At 36.5% G+C, this 24,542-nt stretch overlaps 1 protein-coding gene and 2 pseudogenes across 1 annotated transcript in view; 2 read left to right on the top strand and 1 right to left on the bottom strand.

The window, feature by feature from the left end:
* NBEAL1 (neurobeachin like 1) overlaps window positions 1-24,542 on the top strand; it is a 173,884-nt gene that overhangs the window by 22,520 nt on the left and 126,822 nt on the right. The window contains 4 exon segments of the mRNA XM_044913621.1: window positions 4,000-4,161; window positions 11,251-11,332; window positions 11,879-12,006; window positions 20,944-21,026. Coding sequence (XP_044769556.1) covers window positions 4,000-4,161; window positions 11,251-11,332; window positions 11,879-12,006; window positions 20,944-21,026 — 455 coding nt within the window.
* LOC110591970 lies at window positions 15,046-15,350 on the bottom strand (annotated as a pseudogene).
* On the top strand, window positions 21,783-22,249 carry LOC110592398 (annotated as a pseudogene).

Consider the following 24,542-nt stretch of genomic DNA (forward strand, 5'->3'; position numbering starts at 1 on the left):
TTAAAATTATGGTTTTATTATAGAGTAGGGCCTTCGAAAACATCTTGGAGGAGGTGAAGTATTTAGATTTTTCAAAGCTAGATTTAAAAATCATAAAATGGGAGGAAAATTCAAATTTTGTGGAAAAGTTCAAGTAGAAGTATAAATCTTATCTGCCATTGCTCTGCCTACTACCATTTTACATTCACAGTTCCCAGGCCCACTTCCCAGAAAAAGTTTTTTACTTTTTCTCAAGCCATCTTGAAGACGTCGTAGTTGTTACTTGGATAAGAGAGGTTAGGCTGGGGTAAAAAGCTGGAGAAGTGAGGAGACACCAGACACAGCCACAATAGGAACTCCATTTATAGAGATACTGTGAGGTGGAAGGGGAGAAATGGGTGGTGGTTGATGATGAGAAAGAGTATCTAGAGAATTAAAAATCTTCAGGGAGGGAAGTGTTTGCAGTTTGTGGATGGAGGTAGGCAGTAAGAGGGTGGGCGTGGGTGAATTGAGTCTGGAGAATCAGAACCCAGATCATGAAATGCCATGCATGTGTTGCTAATGGACTTCGATTTTTTGTTACAGAAGATGCGAGGCTCTACTAAAGAATTTTCTGCATGAGAGTGCATGATGAAGTTTGTTTTTTAAAAGTCCCTGTGGTAGCATTAGGAGGTTAAACTGGAAACGGTTGAGACTGAAGGCAAGAAGCGCAGTTAAGAGGCGATTTTAATAATTCAGAGAAGAAATCATCAGAGCTTTGGACCAAGGCATTGAACCTAAGATGTGCTTTAATGCTCAGAAAGCACTAGTACTTCATTATTTATAAGTACAGTCTTAGAATTCTTCATTAGATGATTTGTAACAGGTTTATAAAGGTTGAAAAGTATTAAATCTTGAACTCAAAACAAGGTTACATATTATTGATTTCTACTCATAAGAGGGTATTCTTGTGGTTTGTGCTTCGAAGTGCTTTTATTTTAATAATTTGCAGCTCACTTTAAATCATGAGCCTAAGGATTTTATGGAGTCAGGATTTGGGCCTTTGAATACTTGGGATATTGAAATGAAGTCTTCTAAAGTTTGTAAGGTGCACTTGTTATACATGTCTCCTTTCTTGGGAGGTCATTTCCTAAAACATTATGTAGACTTTTATTGCCACTATATTTAAAATAAGATGAAGAATGCCAGAACATTGCTTTATTCATGATTTAGCTGGTTTATTTAAAACTTTATTTCATATCTGACAGAAAACTAAACCATGAATTTAGATTTTACTAATAGAAAACTTTCAGTTTTTCAAGTGAATATGATGTGCAAGATGTATAAAACTAGTCTGTTCACCTTAAAGATAAGAAACTCACAGATAATCCTCATTTAAGTTAAACTGAGTTGATAGAACTTTTATTTATTTTATTTAATTAATTAATTTATTTTTTTAAGATTTTATTTATTTGCGAGAGAGACAATGAGAGACAGAGAGCACGAGAGGGAGGAGGGTCAGAGGGAGAAGCAGACTCCCTGCTGAGCAGGGAGCCTGATGTGGGACTCAATCCCGGGACTCCAGGATCATGACCTGAGCCGAAGGCAGTCGCCTAACCAACTGAGCCACCCAGGCGCCCTATTTATTTTTTTAAAGATTTTATTTATTCATTTGAGACACACAGATACAGAGAGAGAGAGAGCATGAGCAGGGGGAGAGGCAGAAGGAGAGAGAGAAGAAGGCTCCCCGCTGAGCCAGGAGCCTGATGTGGGGCTCGATCCCAGGACCCTGGGATCATGACCTGAGCCGAAGGCAGATGCTCAACCATCTGAGCCACCCAGGCGCCTCTTGACAGAACTTTTAAGTTAGAGAATTCCTAATGCAAGCAAAGAATGCTTTTACCAGAATTTAAAGCCTTGGAATTTAAGCTGGACTTCTCTTCCTGTGTTAGATGGAGACAACAGTGGGCAGCTGTTTAATGTAGACAATCAGTAGCCAAACAGAGAAGTGAAACAGATTTCTGGGGATTGGGAAATTTCAGCAAAAGGAGCTTAGAATTTGGGGGCAGTAAAGTTCTAATGATGGGAAAATGCTTCCAAATTCTTAAATCCTCATTGCATTAGGAACATGGCCAAAACTTTCTCAACTTTATCTACAAGTCATGTTCTAATCAAACCCCAATTTTATAACGAGTATAAGTACAATAGATTTCTGTTTTGTAAGCTAATTTTTTTCTGTCTAGTAAAATTTTTAAAAATGCAAATAGAGAATGGGACAACTAAGGAAAAAGGGAACTAATCCTTTATAACTAGGATTGAATATTGGGAAATCTGATGTTTCTTTCTTGTTGACTTATGATTTTGGAAAAGTGAATAGGAATAGTTTAGCTTAGTCTTGAAAATCAGTTATATTTAAATTTAAATCTTTATTATTTTGAAGGTACTGTGGTTTTTCTCATCACCTCTTTTTAGTTCTTTAGCAGGGAAAAAAGTATATATAAAAATGAGAGTTTTTCTGGTACCATCTATAAAAGAGAAGGAAAGAATCCAAATTACAAGGGAAGTGGTGCCCGGACTAAAATGAAACATGCATTTTTGTGACATGGTTATAGAATTCCGCAGCCTTGGTAATGTGCTTTGTGATTTCTGTGTAATTGAAGTTAGGTGTTTATTTTATTATAATGTTGTGGGATGGTTCAGGAAGAGGCTAAAAATATTTATCATATATATTTATATGACTGTTGGTAATGTGCTTGAAATTTTTCTGTCTACAGTGAATGAAATAGCTTTAAACTCAGTGTAAAAATAATAGTAAATCATATTAAGCGTTATCTGAAGAAGACACTAAAGTATGATTGTCATTTAATCATAGTTGCTCTTCGTGGTGCTCCTTTGTGATTGGGTATTTTTCTTAATAGAAATAGGAAAATTAGTAGTGACTTCATGAAAAGATTTGTAGGCTTTAGTGATAGTTTATTTATTATTATTTTTTTAAAGATTTTATTTATTTGACAGAGAGAGACACAGCGAGAGAGGGAACACAAGCAGGGGGAGGGGGAGAAGCAGGCCTCCCACCGAGCAGGGAGCCCGATGCGGGGCTCAGTCCCAGGACCCTGGGATCGTGACCCATGTCGAAGGCAGATGCTCAAAGACTGAGCTACCCAGGCGTCCCTAGCGATAGTATATTTAAAACATATTACATTTTTATAGTTCTTTACATATTTCATAGTTAAAAATGCACATTGACTTTTTGGTTTCAGAACCCTATGAAATAGGGCAGAAATTACAATTTTATAGAATAGGGCACTTCACAGATTAAATGGTGTACTTTATGGTACAGAGGTGGAACTTAATACACAGATCTTCTCACTTTGATTCTGGGGGATCTCTCTAAGAGAGAGTAGCCAGTCACATCGGGTGTTGGCTTTTGTCTTTGAATAACCAGATGGTCTTCTTACCCAGAAACCGGTTGTCATAAAATACTGATGTATTACTTTAAAAAAATTTATTAATGTTCATGCTTAGGGTTCTCCATTTACCTGTTTGTCCTTCTCCTTTCCTTTTGCTGGTTATCTTATCTCCCTCTTCTGACCACATGGTTTGGGGAGCCTATAGGTAGGTGAATATTGTTTATTTAGTAAAGCAGTTGACAGATATTAAACTAGTTATAGGTACTCCATTTTTATATGCTAGTTATTGTTCCTTTAGAAATGGTATACATGCATATATACACACGTTTTATTTCTAAGTAGCAGGTGAACTAATTCTGGATATTTTCTTTGAAAATAGCGCAATTGAAGATATTAAATAGATTCTCTAACTCTCTCTCTTTTCAGTAAGCCTCTTCTGAAGTAAGGCTAACTACTGTGTTATACTAATCTTCTGAAGTGTCATAGTGATCATCTGGTGGTGCCTTGCAGAGAAGGCACAGAGCATCTGGAATAAAAGAGTTTCTTTAGAATTTGAGGTGAAAATGCAGTTCCTTTAAAGTGCCAAAGATTTTCTTCATACTTAATCACCCTTCTTATTTTTCCCCGATAGGGTAGATGATGTGCCTCCAGGAATATCTCTGCTTCCTGATAATATTCTGCAGGTTCTAAGGATCCAGCTACTACAGTGTGTTCAGAAAATGGCAGATGGGTTAGAGGAACAACAACAAGCTTTGTCAGTTTTGCTTGTCAAGTTCTTCATTATTCTTTGCAGGTATCTGGTACAAACAAATAAACTAGTTATCTGTTTTAAAAATTTATCAAAATAACAATGCATTTATTTATTATTAATGGTGTTTGTTGTTCATATGGAGCTTTAAAGATTGAGTGCACCTTTTTTTTTTTTTAAGAGTTTATTATTTTTATTTGAGAGAGGGAGAGAAAAAGAGGGAGCACGAGTAGGGAGAAGGGCAGAGGGAGAGGGAGAAGCAAACTCCCTGCTGACGGCAGAGCCCGACTCAGGACTCGATCCCAGGACCCTGAGATCATGACCTAAGCCAAAGGCAGACGTTTAACTGACTGAGCCGCTCAGGCGCCCCTTGAGTGCACCTTTTATGAAAGCCTTGTGATTTGTTATTATATTGGAAAGCTTTTTATTTACTTATTTCATGTTTTACTTCTTTATTTAAAGTAGGCTCGATGCTCAATGTCGGGCTCGAACTCATGGCCCTGAGGTAAGAGTCTCATGCTCCACTGACTGAGCCGGCCAGGCACCCCTACTGGAAAGCCTTTTAGTTACCAGACTTAGTTATAGATTCAGCTAAGATTTAAAAAAAAAAAAAAATTACTGTAAAGACAGTGACTCAAGTTTTTACCTAACCAAGAATTTGTTGTACCAGTATTTTCTGTGTGGTCCTCACCTGTAAACACATATACATTTTTACTACTGTGCATTATCATTTGTGAAATATATTTTTCTAATCTTTCATTTGATAATTTTGCCAAAGAAATTATAATTATTCTACAGCTTGTATTTCCAGGTTTATAGATGATTAGGTCTGTGGTACTTAAATTTCAGTGTGCGTAAGTATTAACTGGGAAGCTTAATAGGAATACAGAGCTTGAGTCTTATGAAAATTCTGACTCTAAAGAGCTCAGGCATTCTAATTCTTCACGAATTCCACATTAACCTGCATATACAAATTTAAGAACTGTTGGGTTAGGGGCACTTTCTGCCTCTTTAAAGTCTATCTTCTTTTTGGAAGCCATTTCCTATAATATATACTATTTGTTCTATAAATATTTTAGAATTAATTAATAGACAAACAGGGACTTAATTTACTCTGCATTTATTTACCTTTCACTTAATTGCTCATTGTATTTGATTGCAGGAATCATGGAAAGATTGAGCAGTAATTGCTAAAATGTTTCTACCCTATTTTAGGCTCTCCCAGAACTGTAGATATTTTTTTGATTTTGTGCTCTTAATCATCCTTAAAATTCAGAAAAATAATACAAGAATTAAAAGGTTGAGGGAAAAAGGGTTTATTTATGCAATAAAACATGAGTTGGTCTGTTGATCTGTTATATTTTGTCTTGTTAACTACTTAGTACAATTTTACAGAAATCAGAAATCCTATAGATAAATAACCGTTTTAAATCTAGTTATGTTTAGGGGCTCCTGGGTAGCTCAGTCGGTTAAGCGTCTGCCTTCGGCTCAGGTATTGATCCCAGGGTCCTGGGATTGAGTCCCTCATCGGGCTCCCTGCTCAGCGGGGAGTCTGCTTTCCCCGCTCCCTCTGCCCCTCCCACCACTCATGCTCTCGCTCTCTTGCTCAAATAAGTAAAATCTTAAAAAAAATAAATCCAGTATGTTTAGCTGTTTTTAAAATTTATTTATTTCTTTATCTCAGAAACAGAAAAAGAGTGCGTGGGTGTGTACATGCAATTGCGGGGAGGGGTAGAGGGAGAGAGAAAGAGAATCCCAAGCAGACTCCAAGCTGAGCACAGATCCTGACACAGGGCTTGATCTCATGACCTTGAGACCATGACCTCAGTTAGTTGGGCTTCCAACTAACTGAGCCACCCAGGAGCCCCTAGCTCTTGATCATTATAGGCAAGCGCTGGAATGTTCCAACACATCTTTTGGTTGAATTTTTTTTTTTTAACTAGGAGATAATCTCTAATGATTAATTTAATGTTTATTTTATTTTAAATTTAATGTTTAATAGCTACCAGTCACAGAACATGTTTCTATTTCCAGAGACCTCACTTTTTAAAAAAATTCCTTAAAAAATTTCTAATAGATTTTATGTTGTATAGCAGTATCATTTTATATAAAAATTTGGAGAAACTACAGAGTTTCTACATGCTCTTTCTCCTTCCTCCACAGTTCTCCTATTATTAACATCTTGCATTAGGTTGGTACCTTTGTTACAATTGATGAACATGTACTGATATATCATTAACTAAGTCTGTAGAGTACATTAGAGTTTACTGTCTTGTACAGTTGTATGAGTTTTGACAAATGCATACTGTCATGTATCCACCATTATAGTATCTTACAGAATAATTTCATCACCCTAAAAATGCCCTGTGCTCCATCTATTCATTTCTCTCCTGTCATGCCCAGCCTCTGACAACCACTGATTTTTTTATTGTATTTATAGTGTTGCTTTTCCCAGAATGTCATATATGTGAAACCATACGGTATGTACCGTTTTCAGACTGACTTCTTTCACTTGGAAGAACCATGTCTTTATGTGGTTTGATAGTGCATATCTTTTTTTTTTTTAAGATTTTTTTTTTTTTTTTTTTTTTATTTGACAGAGAGAGATGGCGAGAGAGGGAACACAAGCAGTGGGAGTGGGAGAGGGAGAAGCAGGCTCCCCGCTGAGCAGGGAGCCCGATGCGGGACTCGATCCCGGGACTCCGGGATCATGACCTGAGCCGAAGGCAGTCGCTTAACCAACTGAGCCACCCAGGCGCCCCGATAGTGCATATCTTTTTATCACTGAATAATAATACTCAGTTTATGAATGTGCCACAGTATGTGTCTTCATTTACCTAATGAAGGACATCTTGGTTACTTCTAGTTTTTGGCAGTTACCAGTATGGCTGCTATAAGCATTTGTGTAGATTTTTGCATGGACATAAGTTTTCAGCTTGTTTGGGTATCACTCTGTCAGCACCTCCTCCCTTTCTCTGAGGCAGCACAATCGGATTTATTCTCCCAGTCCCTGTTCTATTCCTTGGAGCTTACAAGGGGAGGTCTTCATGCCCTGTTGCTACTTCTCTAGGGAATGTGGGTATAAACCCAGGGTTGGGGGCCTCTCTGCTCACCCCCTCCCACCCAGTATCTTAGCCCCCTGCCCTCTAGCACAGCTTCTTTCTGCTCTTTCATCTTTACCTGAGAAGCCATGTCCCTCGTGCTGTCTCTCACCTGTCCTACCTGTGCCCTGCCCTCCAGCTTGTATTTAAGTCCCTGGCATGCCCCCCACTCCCAGGTTCCCCTCTGTCATGTCATGCATTTTGCAAGGAAAAGCAACTTGGTAAAAGATGGAAAGGACAAAAAATAAATTTCCACTGGCCCTTAGGTGAGTGAAGGGTTTATGCAAGGAAAAAAAATAAATAGAAAAATAATTCTCTTATGAACATGAATGTATAGATATGTCTGGTGAAGGTGAGGACACCTCAGTTCTTTAGGCTACATATCCAAAAGTGGACTTGCTGGATCATATGATAACTGGAATCTTAAATTTTTGAGGAATTGCCATACTGTTTTTCATAGCAGTGGCTGCAACATTTTACATTCCCATCGGCCGTGCTTAGATGTTCCAGTTACTCCACATCCTTGCCAACACATGTTGTTTTCTGTTTGTTTGGGGTTTTTTGTTTTTTGTTTTTGTTTTTTGTTTTGTTTTGTTTGGAAGGGGAGGGACAAAGGGAGAGGAACAGAGAGAATCTTAAGCAGGCTCCATGCCCAGCGTGAAGCCTGACATGGGGCTTGATCTCATGACCTGATCCAAAATCAAGAGTTGGACACTTAACCAACTAAGCCATCCAGGCACCCTGGGTTTTTTTTGTTTTTGTTTTTTTATAGTATCATCCTAATGGGTGTGAGGGGGGTACTTCATTATAATTTTGATTTGCATTTCTCTAATGATTTTTGATGTTGAGCATCTTTTCATGTGCTTATTGGCCATTCATATAGTAGTTCTTTGGAGAAATGTCTATTCAAGTCTTTTGCCTGTTTTTGAATTGGGTTGATTTTTTTGGTTGTTGAGATTTAGGAACTCTCTTTAAATTCTGAATATTAATCCCTTGTCAGATACATGGTTTGCAAATATTTTCTCCCATTTTGTGAGTTGCCTTTTTACTCTAGTGATAGTGTCTTTTGATGCACAAAATTTTTAAATTTTCATGAAATCCAATTTGTCTATTTTTACTTTTGTTACCTATACCTTGGTGTCATATCCAAGAAATCAAATCCAATGTCATGAAGCTCTTGTACTTTATTTTCTTCTAAGAGTTTTATTATGCTAGATCTTATATTTAGTTTCTTGATCCATGTAAGTTAATATTTGTATATGGTGTAAGGGTCCAGTTTCATTCTTTTGCATGTGGATATCCAGTTTTCCCAACATCACTTTTTGAAAAGACTTTCCTTTCCCCATCGGTTGGTGTCAGGACCCTTGTCAAAAGCATACATGTGAAGATTTATTTTTGGTCTATTTTATCCCATTTGTCTATATGTCTTTCTTTATGCCAACATCACTGTTTGATTATTGATGCTTTGCACTAAGAAATAAAATCAGAAAGTGTGAGTCTTCCAGTTTGGTCTTCTTTTTCAAAATTGTTTTGGCTATTTGGGGTTCCTTGGGATTCCATATTAATTTTAGGATGGGTTTTTCCGTTTCTGCAAAAAACATTGAGATTTTTATAAGGATTGCATTGAATCTCTAGATTGCTCTGGGTAGTTTTGATATTTTAATGGTAAGGTGTCCTTTGTGAACATCACATATGTTTATGTTTATATCTTTTGAAATGACTTGCAGCAATTTTTGTTGTTTGTTTTCATTTTATAAGGCTTTCTCTTCCTTGGTTAAATTAATTCCTAAGTATTTTATTCTTAATGCTACTGTAAATGGAATTGTCTTCATGATAATTCTTTCTCATTTATTTATTGTTTATGTATAGGAATGCACTTGATTCTGTGTGCTGATTTTTTTTATCCTAATACTTCGCTGAATTCATTTATTAATTCTTATGGTTTGTGTTTAATCTCTAGATCTAGTTTTATTTGCAAACAGATAAATTTTACCTCCTCTTTTCCAGTTTAGATGCTTTTTCTTACCTACTTGCTTTGGTTAGAATTTCCAGTAGTATATTGAATAGAAGCAGTAAAAGTAACCATCTTTGCCTTTTTCCTGTTCTTAGAAAAAAAGCTTTTGGTCTTTCACTATAGAGTACGATGTCTCCTGTAGAATTTTTATATATGGCTTTTTATTATGTTGTAGTACTTTCATCCATGACCCTTTAAGTTCCCTGAAAGTTCCTTCAGCCAGAGAGCAAGGGGCTTGCAACAGTGGGGTGAGGTGTACTAACAATGGCTCCCACCTCTTTGTCTTCATTTCTTTGATCAGAAGCACAAATTCCTGATATTTGAAGAACAGGGTCCTTTTTGCCCACCCTGGTTCCTTTAACTTGTTAACAAGTGATTCTGGGAAGATGTGCAGAGCTGCCCACTACATGGGTGGTTGCTACTGTGCTAATAATAGCTGAAATTTACCAAAATTATCGAACATTAACTGCAGTTTACTGTCCCATGTCTTCCCTTGGAAGTTGCCAGCATTCAGCACACTTCAGAGTTCCAGAATAAGTTATATCCAGCACAGTTGTTTTCTCGGTGTGGAGACATATGCCTAGTGCTTCCTATTCTGCCATCTTCCTAGAATCCTCCATAGGGTCTTTGAATTTTACCTCTCCTTTACTTTTTCTCTTCTCAAAGAAGTCATGCCAGTCTGACTTCTTTTATTAAGAACTATTAATTCTTCTTTTTTTTTGGAACTAGTCAAGTTTGTTTTTTATATTATTTAAAAAAATTTTTAATTAACATATAATGCATTATTTGTTTCAGGGGTACAGGGCTGTTAATTCTGTTATTTTTTGGGTTCTTTTAGCATTTGCTGTATTTTATTTTATTTTATTTTTTAATTTAAATTCAATTAATTAACATGTAGCGTATTACTAGTTTCAGAGGTAGTGTTCAGTGATTCATCACTCTTACATAACACCCAGTGCTCATTATACCACTTGCCCTCCTTAATGTCCATCACCCAGTTACCCCATCTCCCACCCCATCCCCTCCAGCAACCCTCAGTTTGTTTCCTCTAATTAAGAGTCTCTTATGGTTTGTCTCCCTCTCTGATTTTGTCTTGTTTTTCCCTCCCTTCCCCTATGATCCTGTGTTTTGTTTCTTAAATTCCACATATGAGTGAGATCATTTGTTAATTGTCTTTCTCTGATTGACTTATTTCGCTTAGCTTAACACCCTCTAGTTCCATCCATGTCGTTGCAAATGGGCATCTGCTGTATTTTAGATAAATAGTTTTTTTCAGTGTCACAGCGTCTCAGAAGAGAAAATTAATAGACTGTTTTATTATGTTAAGAAAAAGATAGGTGATATTAGATACAGGAAGTGTTAGCATTATGTGTCCTGCCTTGTCTTATAAAAATGGGATAAAAATGAGGACCATATTTTAATTAAACATCACTTATTGACCCACTCACTGCTTTAAACAACACACATACTATGCCCTCGTGGAGAATGTACAGATGCTGGCTTTTCTATCAAGGCCTTTCAGTATAGTTGAGAAACACGTCTAGATAAGGGAACTGTAATTTCAAAGAGCAAAGTGAAAACTCTAAAACTGTACATGTGTTTTAATGGCAACAATATGTACAAAAACCAAACTAAGAATCTGCATACGAAAATAAAAACAAACCTGAAAAGAAATAATCCAAAATGCAAATAGTTGCGAACGGTTGGGTTGTAAGAACATTTTTGATTTTTGTTTCTCTTTTGCTTCTACTTTGTGATATTTTTCACTTTTTCTGTAATAAATAATTGCTAACCAGCATGTACTTCTTAAACATTCTGCTTAGAGTAGCTAAATGGTGGTTGAGGTGTGTTTCACATTCTTAGTGGAAAAACAGTTATATAACCATATTGATTTTAAGGCTTAATAAATGTCATTTATATTTCCTTTGCTAACATGTATTTTCAAAATTCGACCTGAATAAATGAGCATACATTTTTGTCACTGTTCATAAGTAATAAATATTCTTTTTTTCCTCACAGAAATCTATCTAATGTGGAAGAAATTGGGACTTGCTCATATATTAATCATGTCATCACTATGACAACACTCTATATTCAGCAAGTAGGTGAATTAATATATTCCTTTTGTTGCTTTACTGAGAGTAACTAGGTTTTACTTTTTTAAATATTATAGTAAAGTTAAATGTTTTTAGAGGATGTAATAATCGAGAAGTGAATTAAAATTTCCATTAGGTACTATATAGTTCAGACATCTTAAACGTGTTATCTAAAAATAGAAAAGCAATTATTAATATATTTTATTTTAATTAAAAATTAAAGTGTTTTATAAATGGTTTTTTACAGTGACATACTTTGTCAATTTATATATTGTATATATTACATATTATTTATCATCAAATATCCCTCTTATTGAAAACATATTTTTTTTTGCTATCCATTTGAAACTCTTCCTAGGCCATATTAAAATTTGAAGGATTATATTCAGTCCATATGAATAACTGACCCTTTAGACGCAATTGGAACATAGGTTTATTTGAATAAAAATGATTTATTAGATAATTAATGAAACGTCTTTTAATGATGTAGACATGTTATGCAGTTTAATATTTTTAACTAAATATAATTTTTTGTTTAACTTTACTTTCAGTTAAAAAGCAAAAAAAAAGAGAAGGAATTGGCAGATCAGACATCTGTTGAAGAATTTGTGATCCATGCATTGGCGTTTTGTGAAAGTTTGTATGATCCATATCGGAATTGGAGGCATAGAATTTCAGGGTATGTCTTATATACCTTATAATGTTCATTTAAAACCTGAATGTCATAAATATATGTAATTCTTCAATGCAGGTCTTATTCTCTGTGAAAGAAATATGTAAGATGTGTGTAAGACCCCTATCTTTATCTCTGACCTATATCTCTCTCTGTTGGAAGTAATGAATTAGTGAAAATTGCCACTTCCAGATAATAAATTTACTCTAAACTTTTATTTTGTAATACTAATAATCTGATAGGAAAATTTCAAAGCACAGTAACATCAAGTGGAGTGTACATATTTTTCAAGGAAAGTTCTCTTTTTTTAAGCTCATTTCATAGGATGAAAATGATTTTAACAATATTTTGTCTGCTTTTAATTGTGGAGCTTGTGTCAGCTAGGGTCTGGTCAAGAAAACGGTAATCATACCAGGTATTTTAAAAAGATATAATGGAAGGAAATTGTTAAATAGGTATTAGAGAACTCAAAAAGCAAGTAGGGATAGTGATGTAATACAGAGATAGTGACTTCAGGAAGCAGCTGCTTCCTTCGGGGTATGGGACAAAAGGAAGAAACTGGAGTTATCAGAGAAGAGGTCCTGCAGCTGGGTCTCAGACCTCTGATGAAAGAGCATTGCTTAGCTGTGCAGGTATCACTGAGCAGCCAGGAGCATAGGCTGGTGCTGGAATTGTCAAAAATAACCTGAAGACAAAGAACCAACTGTGAATGCTACAGTTAAGAGCTGTTGGCTGGTAAAAAAATAAGGAATCACTTTCTTTTTACCCTTAGCCTTCCAGGCTCCATTTAGTACGCACTACTGGTGAACCCAACAGTGGAGTACCTGGAAAAAGACAAGTATAGTTTGCAGAGTGCTTGTCACAGCATGACAAAGCAGATAGAATATAGGATGATGGTTTTGCAGCTTAGTGACAGTAGTGTGATTACCAGTTCAGGGCTCACAGAGAAGAGTTTTGAACTCATATCTTTATTACCTGTGAGCACAGAATAGGAAGCGTTGTATCATCAACTACAGTCAGATTGCTCGTTTAGGTCTCCCAAATCTGCTGTATTTTCAATTTCAAGATTTTTCCATTTTCATTTTTAATTTAACCCAACCTACTTACACCATTGCCACTTCCTGCAGCTTTTCACTGCTAAAATGTTTGATCTTTACAGGCTTTTCAGGTTTTTTAGGGTCTTATACCCTCACTTTGAGTAGCCACCATTAGATGATGGTGAAGAATTGATTAACTGAGAGAACATTTATGTAGACTATATGGTAATACTTTGTATGTTCTGTGTAGTGATACTTTATTGAAATAACACATCCTATAGTAAAAGTAAGAAGTAAAAAGATATAATAGGAACAAGTACTCTAGTTATTAAATATAACAATCCTGTCTACTTACTTATACACTGGCTTTCCTTTATACGTTGAGAGAAGTTGTCTTTATTAGGTTTCTCCATAGAAAGAGAACCAGTAAGGTGTGTGTGTGTGTGTGTGCGCGCGCACGCGCGCATGCATGCATGCATGCATGCATAAAACAAGCTTTATTATAAGGAGTTGCCTCATGTGATTTTAGAGGCGGACAAATCCAAATGTGGGATGTCAGGCTTATATGACCCAGGAAAGCCAAAGTCCAGTTACAGTCTGAAAGCTGGCAGATAGAAAGCCAATGTTCTAGTTCTAGTCCAAATGTAGTCAGGCTGGAGACCCAGAACTGATGATGCAGATGAAGTCCAAAGACAGTCTGCTGGAGAACTCCCCCTTGCTTAGAGAGGCCAATTTTTTTGTTCTATTCAGTCTTTCCACTGATTCATTGAGGCATTTTGTATAGGGTAATCTCCTTTATCCATATTTCACCAATTTAAATGTTAATCTCATCCAAAAACACCCTCCCAAGTTGACACATTAAATTAACCATCACATTGCCCTAATAATTTTCTTGACTGTTCATTAATGGAAAGGAACTAATGACCTTCTGAATGCTTCCTTTTCTCCCCTTCCCCACCAGAGAAACAATATTGTTTTTCAAAGAAATATTGCAACTTAAACTAGGGTTAAAAGGTACTGTCTGGCAGGAGTCCTGCTTTAAAGAATAGATAAAAATAGTTTGTACTTACTATATCAAAATACCAACCTTAGCAGTACCTAGCTTTTGCTTATAGTGCACTTACATTGTTGGGAATTCATGACTCTGAAATTTGTGTCAAGTAAACAGTTCTTTTACAAACAGTTTACTTAGGGGGCGCCTGAGTGGCTCAGTCAGTTGAGGGTCTGCCTTCGGCTCAGGTCATGATCCCAGGGTCCTGGGATCGAGCCCCGCATCGGGCTCCCTGCTCCACGGGAAGCCTGTTTCTCCCTCTCCCACTCCCCCTGCTTGTGTTCCCTCTCTCGCTGTGTCTCTCTGTGTCAAATAAATAAAATCTTAAAAAAAAAAAAAAAAAACAGTTTACTTAGTATTGAATACTTCCTTTTCAATTGAGCTTTAATATGTCTTTTCCCAGAGAGAAAGTACTTTGAATTTTCCTTGGCAAAGATGGTTTATCACTCAGGATAAGACAGATGATGTTGCAATAACAAACAAGGGGTTAGAATAACAAAGGTTTATTTCTTGTTCATGCTGTCTGCCATCGTTGGCAGGAAGCCCTCAGTCATGACAGTCACTCAAGATCCTAAGCTGACAGAGGAGCAGGCATCTAAGGCTTTGCTAGTTACCACATGAGAGAAAAGAAAGCTCTGAAATGTCTCACATTAGCAATTTAATGCTCTTGTCTGGTCATGACACATCTTATTTTCATTCAGAACTCATTGGTCAGAATTAGTCCCACATCCCCATCTACCACAGTGAAACCAAGATGTTCTACTTTGACTAGAAGGGGTAGACATGGAAATAATTTGCAGACTGCACTGTCACTACCTTTTGCCTCTGCCTGAGCACTACTCATGACTCTGAAGATTGAAAGAGGCACATAACAGTGTTCCATTTTTAGCCTTTCTACTCATTTATCACTTTGGTTCTCAAATAATCAATGTTCTATTTTTTTTCCCCCCAAAAGGCTTAATAATATACAGAGGGGAGGGGTTCCTTCTTGGCTGCTGCTTTCCTCATTGCTGCCAGGACATTGCTTAACTCCTCTTTCCTCTTGGCATGGAGGTGTGTTTCCACATCTCTTGATGAACTTGAGGGCACCCTTGTCCTTGGAGACCTTGAGCAGCTCCATGGCATACTGCTCATATGGGGTGAAGCCCCCACACCTCTTGGATCCTGCTGTGCATGAACTTGGTGTGCCTCAGCTTGCTCACATTCTTTGTCACCTTGTGGCCCTTGTTGAGGCCCATGGCCATAGGGTCGTGGAGAGCCATAGGTGCTGCTCCTCCATGGCTCCCTTGGTGGAAGCCGGTGTTCTCTTTTGACACTGATGCTAGAGATTTCTTAAGGAAATTATATCCCTTCCTTTCACTCTTGCTACTTCCCCATCCTCCACCTCAGATCTGTCAGTATGGCAAATCTAAGATAATGTTTTAAATTTTGAAACAATGACAAATAGTTTTTCTTTATAGACAGCAAGACATACACAGAAAGAGGCACATGAGAACAGTCTGAAAATGACAGAGGAGAGGTTTTAAAGGAATCTTAATAAGAACAAAATGAATTTAAGAGTTGGGGGAATGAGAGAAGATATCAAAAAGTAGATCTGACAACAAATTAATACCAATAAAATTGGCAAATGAAAACAAAAAACAAGTTTTGAGAACCAAAAACAAGAAGATATTTAAATGCTATAGTATAGAAAGAGAATTCTACATATATAAAGTGGCAACAGGAAGAGGAACAAAGAGTAGAAGGATGAGTGGTGGCATTTCATGAGTGTGTGTAATATACATGCCAGGAATTATGCTGGAAGCTTTCCTATTATCTCTAATAGGCATAACAATTTTGCTGGTAATAGTAGGAACTGCTTCAGAGGTAAACAGTAAAGCAAGGGTTCAGACTTGGGTGTCTTTGACTTTGATAGGGAAATGAAACATACTACAAATAAATCATGGAATTAGGAAACATCTATAGCTCATGGGAGACCTATACAAGGGAGCGATAACAATAACTTACACCTTATATGTTAATCTAATTCTGAAGTTAAGTGAAAATATGGAATGTATATATTTTCTTACATATTACTTGTTTTTGTTGCTTACCCAAACAACTAAAACAGATTAGAACACATGTAAGTTAGCATTATTCCAAATACAGAGCCATTTAAAAGTATATTTCTTGGGGCGCCTGGGTGGCTCAGTTGGTTAAGTGTCCAACTCTGGGTTTCAGCTCAGGTCGTGATCTAAGCTGCGATTGATCCCTGTGTTGGGCTCTGTACTCAGTCTGTGGTGGGGTCTGCTGGAGGATTCTCTCTCTCCCTCCCCCTGCTCGCGTGCTGTTGCTCTCTCAAATAAACAAATCTTTAAAAAAAAAATAAAAGTATATTTCTTATTTGATGAAATATATGGATTTTTTTCATATTTCCGTATGTAATTTGATATATTGAATGGATTTGATTAATCTATTAGCTCAATTTTAATTCTGTTTATAGCATCTTACGTATTTAGAAAGATTTTCTCAAGTGGAACAAAATAGATGTAGGGAAAGAATTCTTTCCTGAAAAGGCCTTATCATTCAAGCATTTATTTAAAAATATATTTATTGAGTTTCTACTTTGTACCCAATGTAAGTACAGTAGGAATCATTATCTGCCCAAAGAGAAAAAATAATTTAGACTAAGTTATGCCCTGGGGCTCCTTCTGGCCAAATCTGGGACAATGTATATATGAAAATAATTAATTGCCATAAAGAATTATAAACTGGGCCACCTGGGTAGCTCAGTCAGTAGAGCATATGACTCTTGATCTCGGAGTCCTGAGTTTGTGCTCCACACTGGGTGTAGAGTTTACTTTAAAAAAAAAAATAGAATTAGAAACCATGGGGGGGGAAAAGGAATTAATGAATCCATACTCGTGATAGGTGATAGATAGATAGATAGGTGGGTGGATGGATAGATGGATGGATGGATGGATAGATAGATAGATAGATAAAGGGAAAAGAGAGGACCCTTGCTTATAATAGAAGTCCAAGTGCCAATTAGTAAATGTAGAAGGAGTGTTGGAAGAAAATCAGCATTTTACAGAAATTATAGGAAAAGTATGGATCAGGATGGCTAAATCTAGGGAAAGTTTTGGTAAAGAGCATATTTTTTGCATGGTTTTAAAATGTTTCCCCACAGATTATTTATTCATTGCAAAGGAAAAATTAGTAATTATTTTGTATAGTACTGAATAGTACATTGACTAGATGATCAAAATTAGCATCAGTGAGAAGCAGATGGACATCTTTGCCTCCAGCTGTGATGCTCTAAGAAGGACACATATTGCTTTTATAGTATTCTACCAAGAATGCATAATCTAAATCTCGTTGTATGGAAACATCAAGCAAACTCAAAATGAAGACTATTTTAATGAATAAAAGGAAGGAGTGTGGGACAACATTCTTTAAGAATATCATAAAGGCTGTAGAAATGTTTCAGATTGAGAGAGGGAAAAGAGATATGACAGCTAAATGTAATATCTGGACCAGGAAGCTGTACTGAGAGGGGGAGAAAATGCTGTAAAGGATACTAATGGGTCAATTAACAAAATGGGATTATGTATGGTAGATAAATGTTTTATATTAGTGTTAAATGTATTAAAATTTATAATTGTGCTGTTATTGTGTAAGACCATATCCCTATTCTTAGCAGGTATTCACTAAAGTATTTAGAAGTAATATGCCAGAATATACATAATTTCCCTTTAAATGTTCTGGAAAATGTTATATGTGTGAATGCATGTATATATAAATATGTGTGCACTGTATAATATGGGGAGAGAGTGAACAAATGATAAAGTGTTTGTGATAAATTTTTAACAATGAACCTGGGTAAGATATATTTGAAGTTCTTTATACAATTTTTATTCTTGCAACTTTTGCAAGAGCTTGACTTTATTTCCAGATTAAAAGTTTAAGAGAAATAGTTACGTCCTAGGCATGATGGCAGCACAAAAAAGAAGCACAAAATAATTGACCAAGGGACATGAACTTAGAAAACTAGATGCAAACACATTTTACAGCCCTTAGAAGTTGGTATGGGCATGTATTAGCCTCTGCTAGGTGCCACATGCTTGACCCAAATATCAGATAATAATGCAACAAGGAAGTATGCTGTGATTTAAAAATGGTACAAGACTAACTTCATTTTTAGCTATTCTGTCTTACCCTATTACAAATGTGTAGTGTAAACTACTTATGTTTTAATGTTTGTGTTACATAGAATAGTTTTCACCCCTCTTATTCATGTTAGTATATTAAATTTTACTACAACAATATTGGTAATTTTTAAAAATTTTTTTATTTTATTAAGATTTTATTTATTTATTAGAGCCGAGAGAGAGAGAGAGAGAACACAGCAGGGAGAGGGAGCAGACCCCTTGCTGAACCAGAGAGCCTGATGTGGGACTCGATCTCGGGACCCTGGGATCATGACCTGAGCCGAAGGCAGATGCTTAACCAACTGAGCCACCCAGGCACCCAGGCATTTTTTTTTTAATCATTTTTTTTTAAGATTTTATTTATTTGAGAGAGAGAGAGACCACAAGCAGGGGGAGTGGCAGAGGGAAAGGGAGAAGCAGGCTCCCTGGTTGGGGCTTGATCCCAGGACCCCAGGATCATGACCTGGGCCAAAGGCAGATGCTTAACTGACTGAGCCACCCAGGTGCCCCATAATGGGAATTATTTATGTTCATATGTTACATCTAATACATGGCCTTTAGAATAAGTCATTATTCACAAATTGCAGGAGTACATTTTCACTATGTTACTAAAGTGAGAACGCTTACTGTTTGTAGCACAGGGTATTTGGATAGGATATATCCAATCTATTGGTTCATACTATAACTTACAATAAATGTGCCAAATATAAACATTGTAAATAATCTCATGGAGAAACCTAACTGAAAACTAAATTGTCCTTTTTTTTTTTTTTTTTTAAAGATTTTATTTATTCATGAGAGACAGAGAGAGAGAGGCAGAGGGAGAAGCAGGCTCCCAAGGAGCAGGGAACCCGATGTGGGACTCGATCCCAGGACCCTAGGATCATGACCTGAGCCGAAGGCAGACGCTTAACCATCTGAGCCACCCAGGCACCCCGCTAAATCGTCCTTTTAAAATTAATTTTTCTACGATATTACTGAATTCTTTTAAAGGCATGACTGAATTTTTAATTTGAAACTCCAGTAATATTTGTATTTTCTTAAAGGCATAAAAAATCTCAATACTGGTCTTAATTAAATAGATCCAATAATATTCTAGGATATTATGTTTGAATTTAAAATAAATACACAATATGGTAATTCTTCTGCCTTCTCCACAATGGAAATAGACACAGATTTGGGGGCACCTGGGTGGCTCAGTTGGTTAAGCATATGCCTTCGACTCAGGTCATGCTCCCAGGGTCCTGGGATTGAGTCCCGCATCACGCTCTCCACTCAGTGGGGAGCCAGCTTTTCCCTTGCCTGCAGCGCCCCATGCTTGTGCACATGCACTCTCTCTGTCACATAAATAAATAAAATCTTAAAAAAAAAAAAGGAAATAGACACAGATTTGGAAAGCATTGTATTAGCAAATGGTGTCTAATACAATTTCTAGTGAATCTGGCTATTAGATCTGGAACTTAGAACTCTTTATTCTGTCATTACTGAGCAGCTGTGTCTATCTTACTTGACTTATTCTGTGGCCACTTGACTTTTCTTTCTAGCTTTAAATATAAGGAAAATAATTTTAATATCTCAATTATGGTTGTTGAAAAGAAGTCATCTTAATCCATTGCTTTATCAGTAGATCATATTTAGACATACAGAATTTCTTTGTGGCTGTTTTTCAAATATTTTCCTTTTTTGTTGGCTTTATCTAACAATGTTAGGAATTTTTTCAGGACACAAAAAAAGTGTCTGAGTTCTTTGTTTTTTGTTTAATTTTCTGCAGTCAACTGGTCAGATATATCATTTTAACAATAGCTTTTATTCCCCAGTCCCCACACTACCATACCCATTTAAGAGACTCATTTTGTGTTGAATTGAAATGATCTTGGTAAAAGCACATGCTATATATGTTGGCCTTGCCAAAGTCTGTGGAAATATTTCAGCCATCACAACTACTGGAATTGTCATTAAAAACAAAAATCATTCCCTGGGCACCTGGTGGCTCAGTCGGTTAAGCATCTGCATTCAGCTCAGGTCATGATCCCAGGGTTCTGGGATCAAGCCCCGCATCAGGCTCCCTGAAACAGGGAGCCTGCTTCTCCCTCTCCCTCTGCCCTTCTCCCCCAACTTGTGCTCGCTTGCTCTTTCTGTCAAATAAAAAATAAAATCCTTTAAAAAAAAAAAAATCCCAGCGCATACTAGATCTCCATTAATTTAAAATGGAAGAAGGCAGTGGAATGGATTCTTTGTGTCCAGATAAAATTTAAGAAAGTGGCAAAGAGTGGCCTGATTTCTGATGAATTTCATTTGCCCTGTAGTAATAAGGTACAGCCTTAGGTGTCAAATTAGCAGTACTGCTGAACAAATAATCTTACAGATTGGAAATTTTAAATGCCTAGTTCCTTTTTTCTCTTTCTATTTCTTTGGAGACTTAACCTGCCTGCTATGTTTCACCATTAAGCATTTAAATTTTTTTTGCTTAATTCAAAAGAAGAAATCCTTTGGTGAGCATTTAAATTATAGGTTAGACTTCCTTTTCAAGATTATATCAATCCTAGAGATGTATTGTTCAATATATAAATAAAAAGTTATATATTAAATTTATAGTTGTTTCTGTAATTATGCCATCTCTACTCACCATTGTTATAATTTGGTATTAACTTCTTTTTAATGATAGACGAATCCTTAGTACTGTGGAAAAGAGCAGACAGAAATATAAACCAGCTTCTCTCACAGTGGAGTTTGTCCCTTTCTTTTATCGTAAGTATCGATCCTAATTTCTCTTTGATTTTGATATTACTCTGATTATTCTTTATTTTAATATTCTTATTCTGATTCTGCTTGCTTCAGCTTTCTGTATTTGTAAGATAAAGATCATAAGAACCTATCACTGGAGTACTTGATTCATATTTTACTATGATTAGTGTTCTTCTCTAATTTTCTGTTCTGAAGGTGGTTTTTTTTGTTTTTTTTAAATTTTATTATGTTATGTTAATCACCATACATTACATCATTAATTTTTGATTTCGTGTTCCATGATTCATTGTTTGCGTATGACACCCAGTGCCCCACTCAGTACATTCCCTCTTTAATACTCATCACCAGGCTAACCCATCCCCCCACCCCCCTCCCCTCTAGAACCCTCAGTTTGTTTCTCAGAGTCCATAGTCTCTCATGGTTCGTCTTGGAGGGGAGATGAAAGTGTTTTTATTTTGAGAAGAGCTTAATATTGTAATGACTGTATTATAGACCTTCTGAATTTTTACTGAAATAAACTTAAGAGGGGCATGGGGGCCCAGCTGGTGCATGGCCACAGCCTGGGAGCCTGAGGCCAGGGCCTCCTGCCCAGGAGCAACCTAGCTGGGCTGTGAGCTGGTGGTGGGCTCGGGGATGAGGCCTCCCTTTTGCCAGTTGGGGCTCTGTGGAGCCAAGTGCAGCTTTGGCCCAGGCCGCATTTGCAGTAGGGGGCTGACCGACCCACTCACCCCACAGGTGGATGGCATAGGGGCAATAGTGATGGACACCCTAGAGGAAGAGAGCTTTGCATTGTCCTTCTTTTCTACCTCTGATACAGAATTTGATGCTGTGGTTGGATTTTATTATCATGGATGAAGAGTTCCAGTTATTAAAGAAAATTTATGGAGGAGTTTGAAGACATGGGAGATAATAAACGCACCTACACACCTATTTGTAATGAGTATATTTCTTTGGTAGAAAAGTATATTGAAGAACATCTGCTAGAGCAGATTCCTGGATTTAACATGGTGACTTGCACAGCATCTTTACAGCACTATAAGGAGAAAGTAGCTGGTGACATATTGGACATGCTGTTCATGTTTACAGTTTTTCTGGCTTTTAAAGAAGTGTTTCTGGGCTATAGAGCAGAAAAAGAAGGCTGGGGACTGGATTTAAGCAGCAGTTTAGTGGTGACTTAGTTGTGCAACTCATCTTTATCAGCTTCCCAGACCGATCTGAAGCCCTAGGGCCCACCTCTGGGCGGTGAGATCTTTCTGGGCGTGCTAGCCCATTAGACTGGGGGAGGCTAAAGCTAATGTGACAGAAGAATATATCTTGGGAAGAGTGACTCTGTTTTGCAACTGTTCGTTAATGTTAAGTACAGTTGGGTTGAAAAGAAAATTACCTGACCCTCCTGGGACCTGTTTCTCTTGAAACACCTTCTTGTATTTAGTGGCCCTGGTATGAAAACTCAGGTTTTCATATGCATCAAAATTTCAGTCCTGCAGCCTCATTGGGGTTTTTGACTGGGAGTATTTATCCAGGGTGTTAAGCCAGCTGATCATCCTGAAATTTCTGAAGCTCCTACTGTAACAGTTAGTCTTGGCTGTAGGAATCAACTGAGAGAGGTGTTCTTTACCCAGAAGCTTCATGTGAATATCAATTTCTAGTCTTATATTTGCAATCCTTGAATCACTATCTTCTGCTGGTCCTGATGTAGTTCCACTGTTTCTTGAACTCCTTTTAAGCATTTTTGAAAAAATATTTTTATAGATGAATACTCAGGCTAACCTAGTGGATGTAATCTTGGAACTTCCATGATTACCCATTTAAAGACCATATTAATATATGCTGTGTGCTTTTTAGTTATTAGTACTATGAAAGCAAAAATGCTTTCTGCCTTGGTGTTTCTATTTTCGTGAACACCAATAAATGTATACTTATGCTGGAGGTAAGTTAAAAGGTATCCTTTTCTTATAGCATGTTAAGTGTTTGTGTAGGTTTGCTAAAAAAACCCTTTCTGTATAAATCGGTTCATTAGGTTTTCTGTTGAGGTAAGGAGTTCCTTCTTCCTGTTACAGGTGTAACCAGCTCAGTATGAGTTTGCTTTGATTCAGTAGTGTTTGAAAGAACATTACTGACCAGAAAACATGATGTCACATCTCTAGAAAGAAGAAAAAACATAGCTGTTGAATTCCCAATGTGTTCTTTCTTTCCCTAGCCATATATATATGTGTGTGTGTGTGTGTATGTATAAATTTATTACTTACTTTTAATGTTTAAAAATACACACGTTTAAATATAAGGCTTAAATATACACACACGTGTATATGTATATATACACACATATATGTATATATATATATAAATTTATTACTTATTTTTAAACCTTTTTAAAGTAAAAATTCTGTACTGAATTTTCACTTGGCTGTTCTGGGTTTAAAGGATGAGTTATAGGTTATGTGTTTTTTAATGTGTTTTCACTTATTAAATACTTCTGTGAGTTAGAAAAAACTTACAAGAGTGTTGGCTACTATAGGTGTGACCTATGTGGAATTAGTTTTCTTTCTTAAAAAATGGTTATGCCATAGTTCAAGAATGTAGAAAATATTGCTGAATATATACAAGGAATACCTTGTGTTTCCTACTCACATTGTCAGATCTTGCCATAACATTTTACCATATTGGCTTTCGTTCTCTTTCCTTTTTTCCTAAGAATTAAAACAAGACAAATAGTCCGTTGTTTGAGTGCTTGGTGAAGATGATTGCAGCGCCCACTCTGTTTGACCAGCAGTAGCGATACTGGCTTCAGCTGCATAATCAAACTAGGCTGATTTCTGGATTCTCTCTTTTTTTTTTTTGTTCCACATATCTGCCCTTATGATATTACCACACTGTATTGATAATTGTGACTTTATGCTAAGTCTTGAAACCATTAAGTCCTCCAACTTTGTTTTTCTTCAAAAATTTTTTGGCTATTCTGGATCCTTTACATTTTTATATGCATTTTAGAAGGCAGTTTTTAAATATTTTTACAAAAGCACTTGCTGATATATTTGTTTGGGATTGTATTGAATCTAGGAACCATTTTAGGAGAATTGGTGTCTTAAGAATACTGAGACTTCCAATGCATGAATCTGATAAACTCATTATTTGTTACTTATTCAGTCAGTATTTTGTAGTTGGCAGAATATAGATTGTGCACATATTTTGGTAGTTTATCCCAAAGAAGTTATCACAAGTACTTGTAAATGTGAAGTCTTTAAAATAAACTATGGTAGATTTTTAAAAAATCCTCTCTTTGATAATGACATTTCCCTTTTTACCCATGGTAATATTCCTTGCCTTACCTTGATAATATTCTTGCCTGCTTTGTCAGATACTAATACAGCCACTCCAGCATTCTTACGATTAGAGTTTACATGGTATATCTTTTTATATCCTTTATATGTTTTCTGTGTGTCTCCTGTGGCTGATCAGAACTCTGTCTTCTTGCAGCTCTGTGTAAAATCTGACAGTTACTCAGCTTAAAACTTCTTG

Source organism: Neomonachus schauinslandi, chromosome 3 (assembly GCF_002201575.2).
Source record: "Neomonachus schauinslandi chromosome 3, ASM220157v2, whole genome shotgun sequence".
Lineage (NCBI taxonomy): Eukaryota > Metazoa > Chordata > Mammalia > Carnivora > Phocidae > Neomonachus > Neomonachus schauinslandi.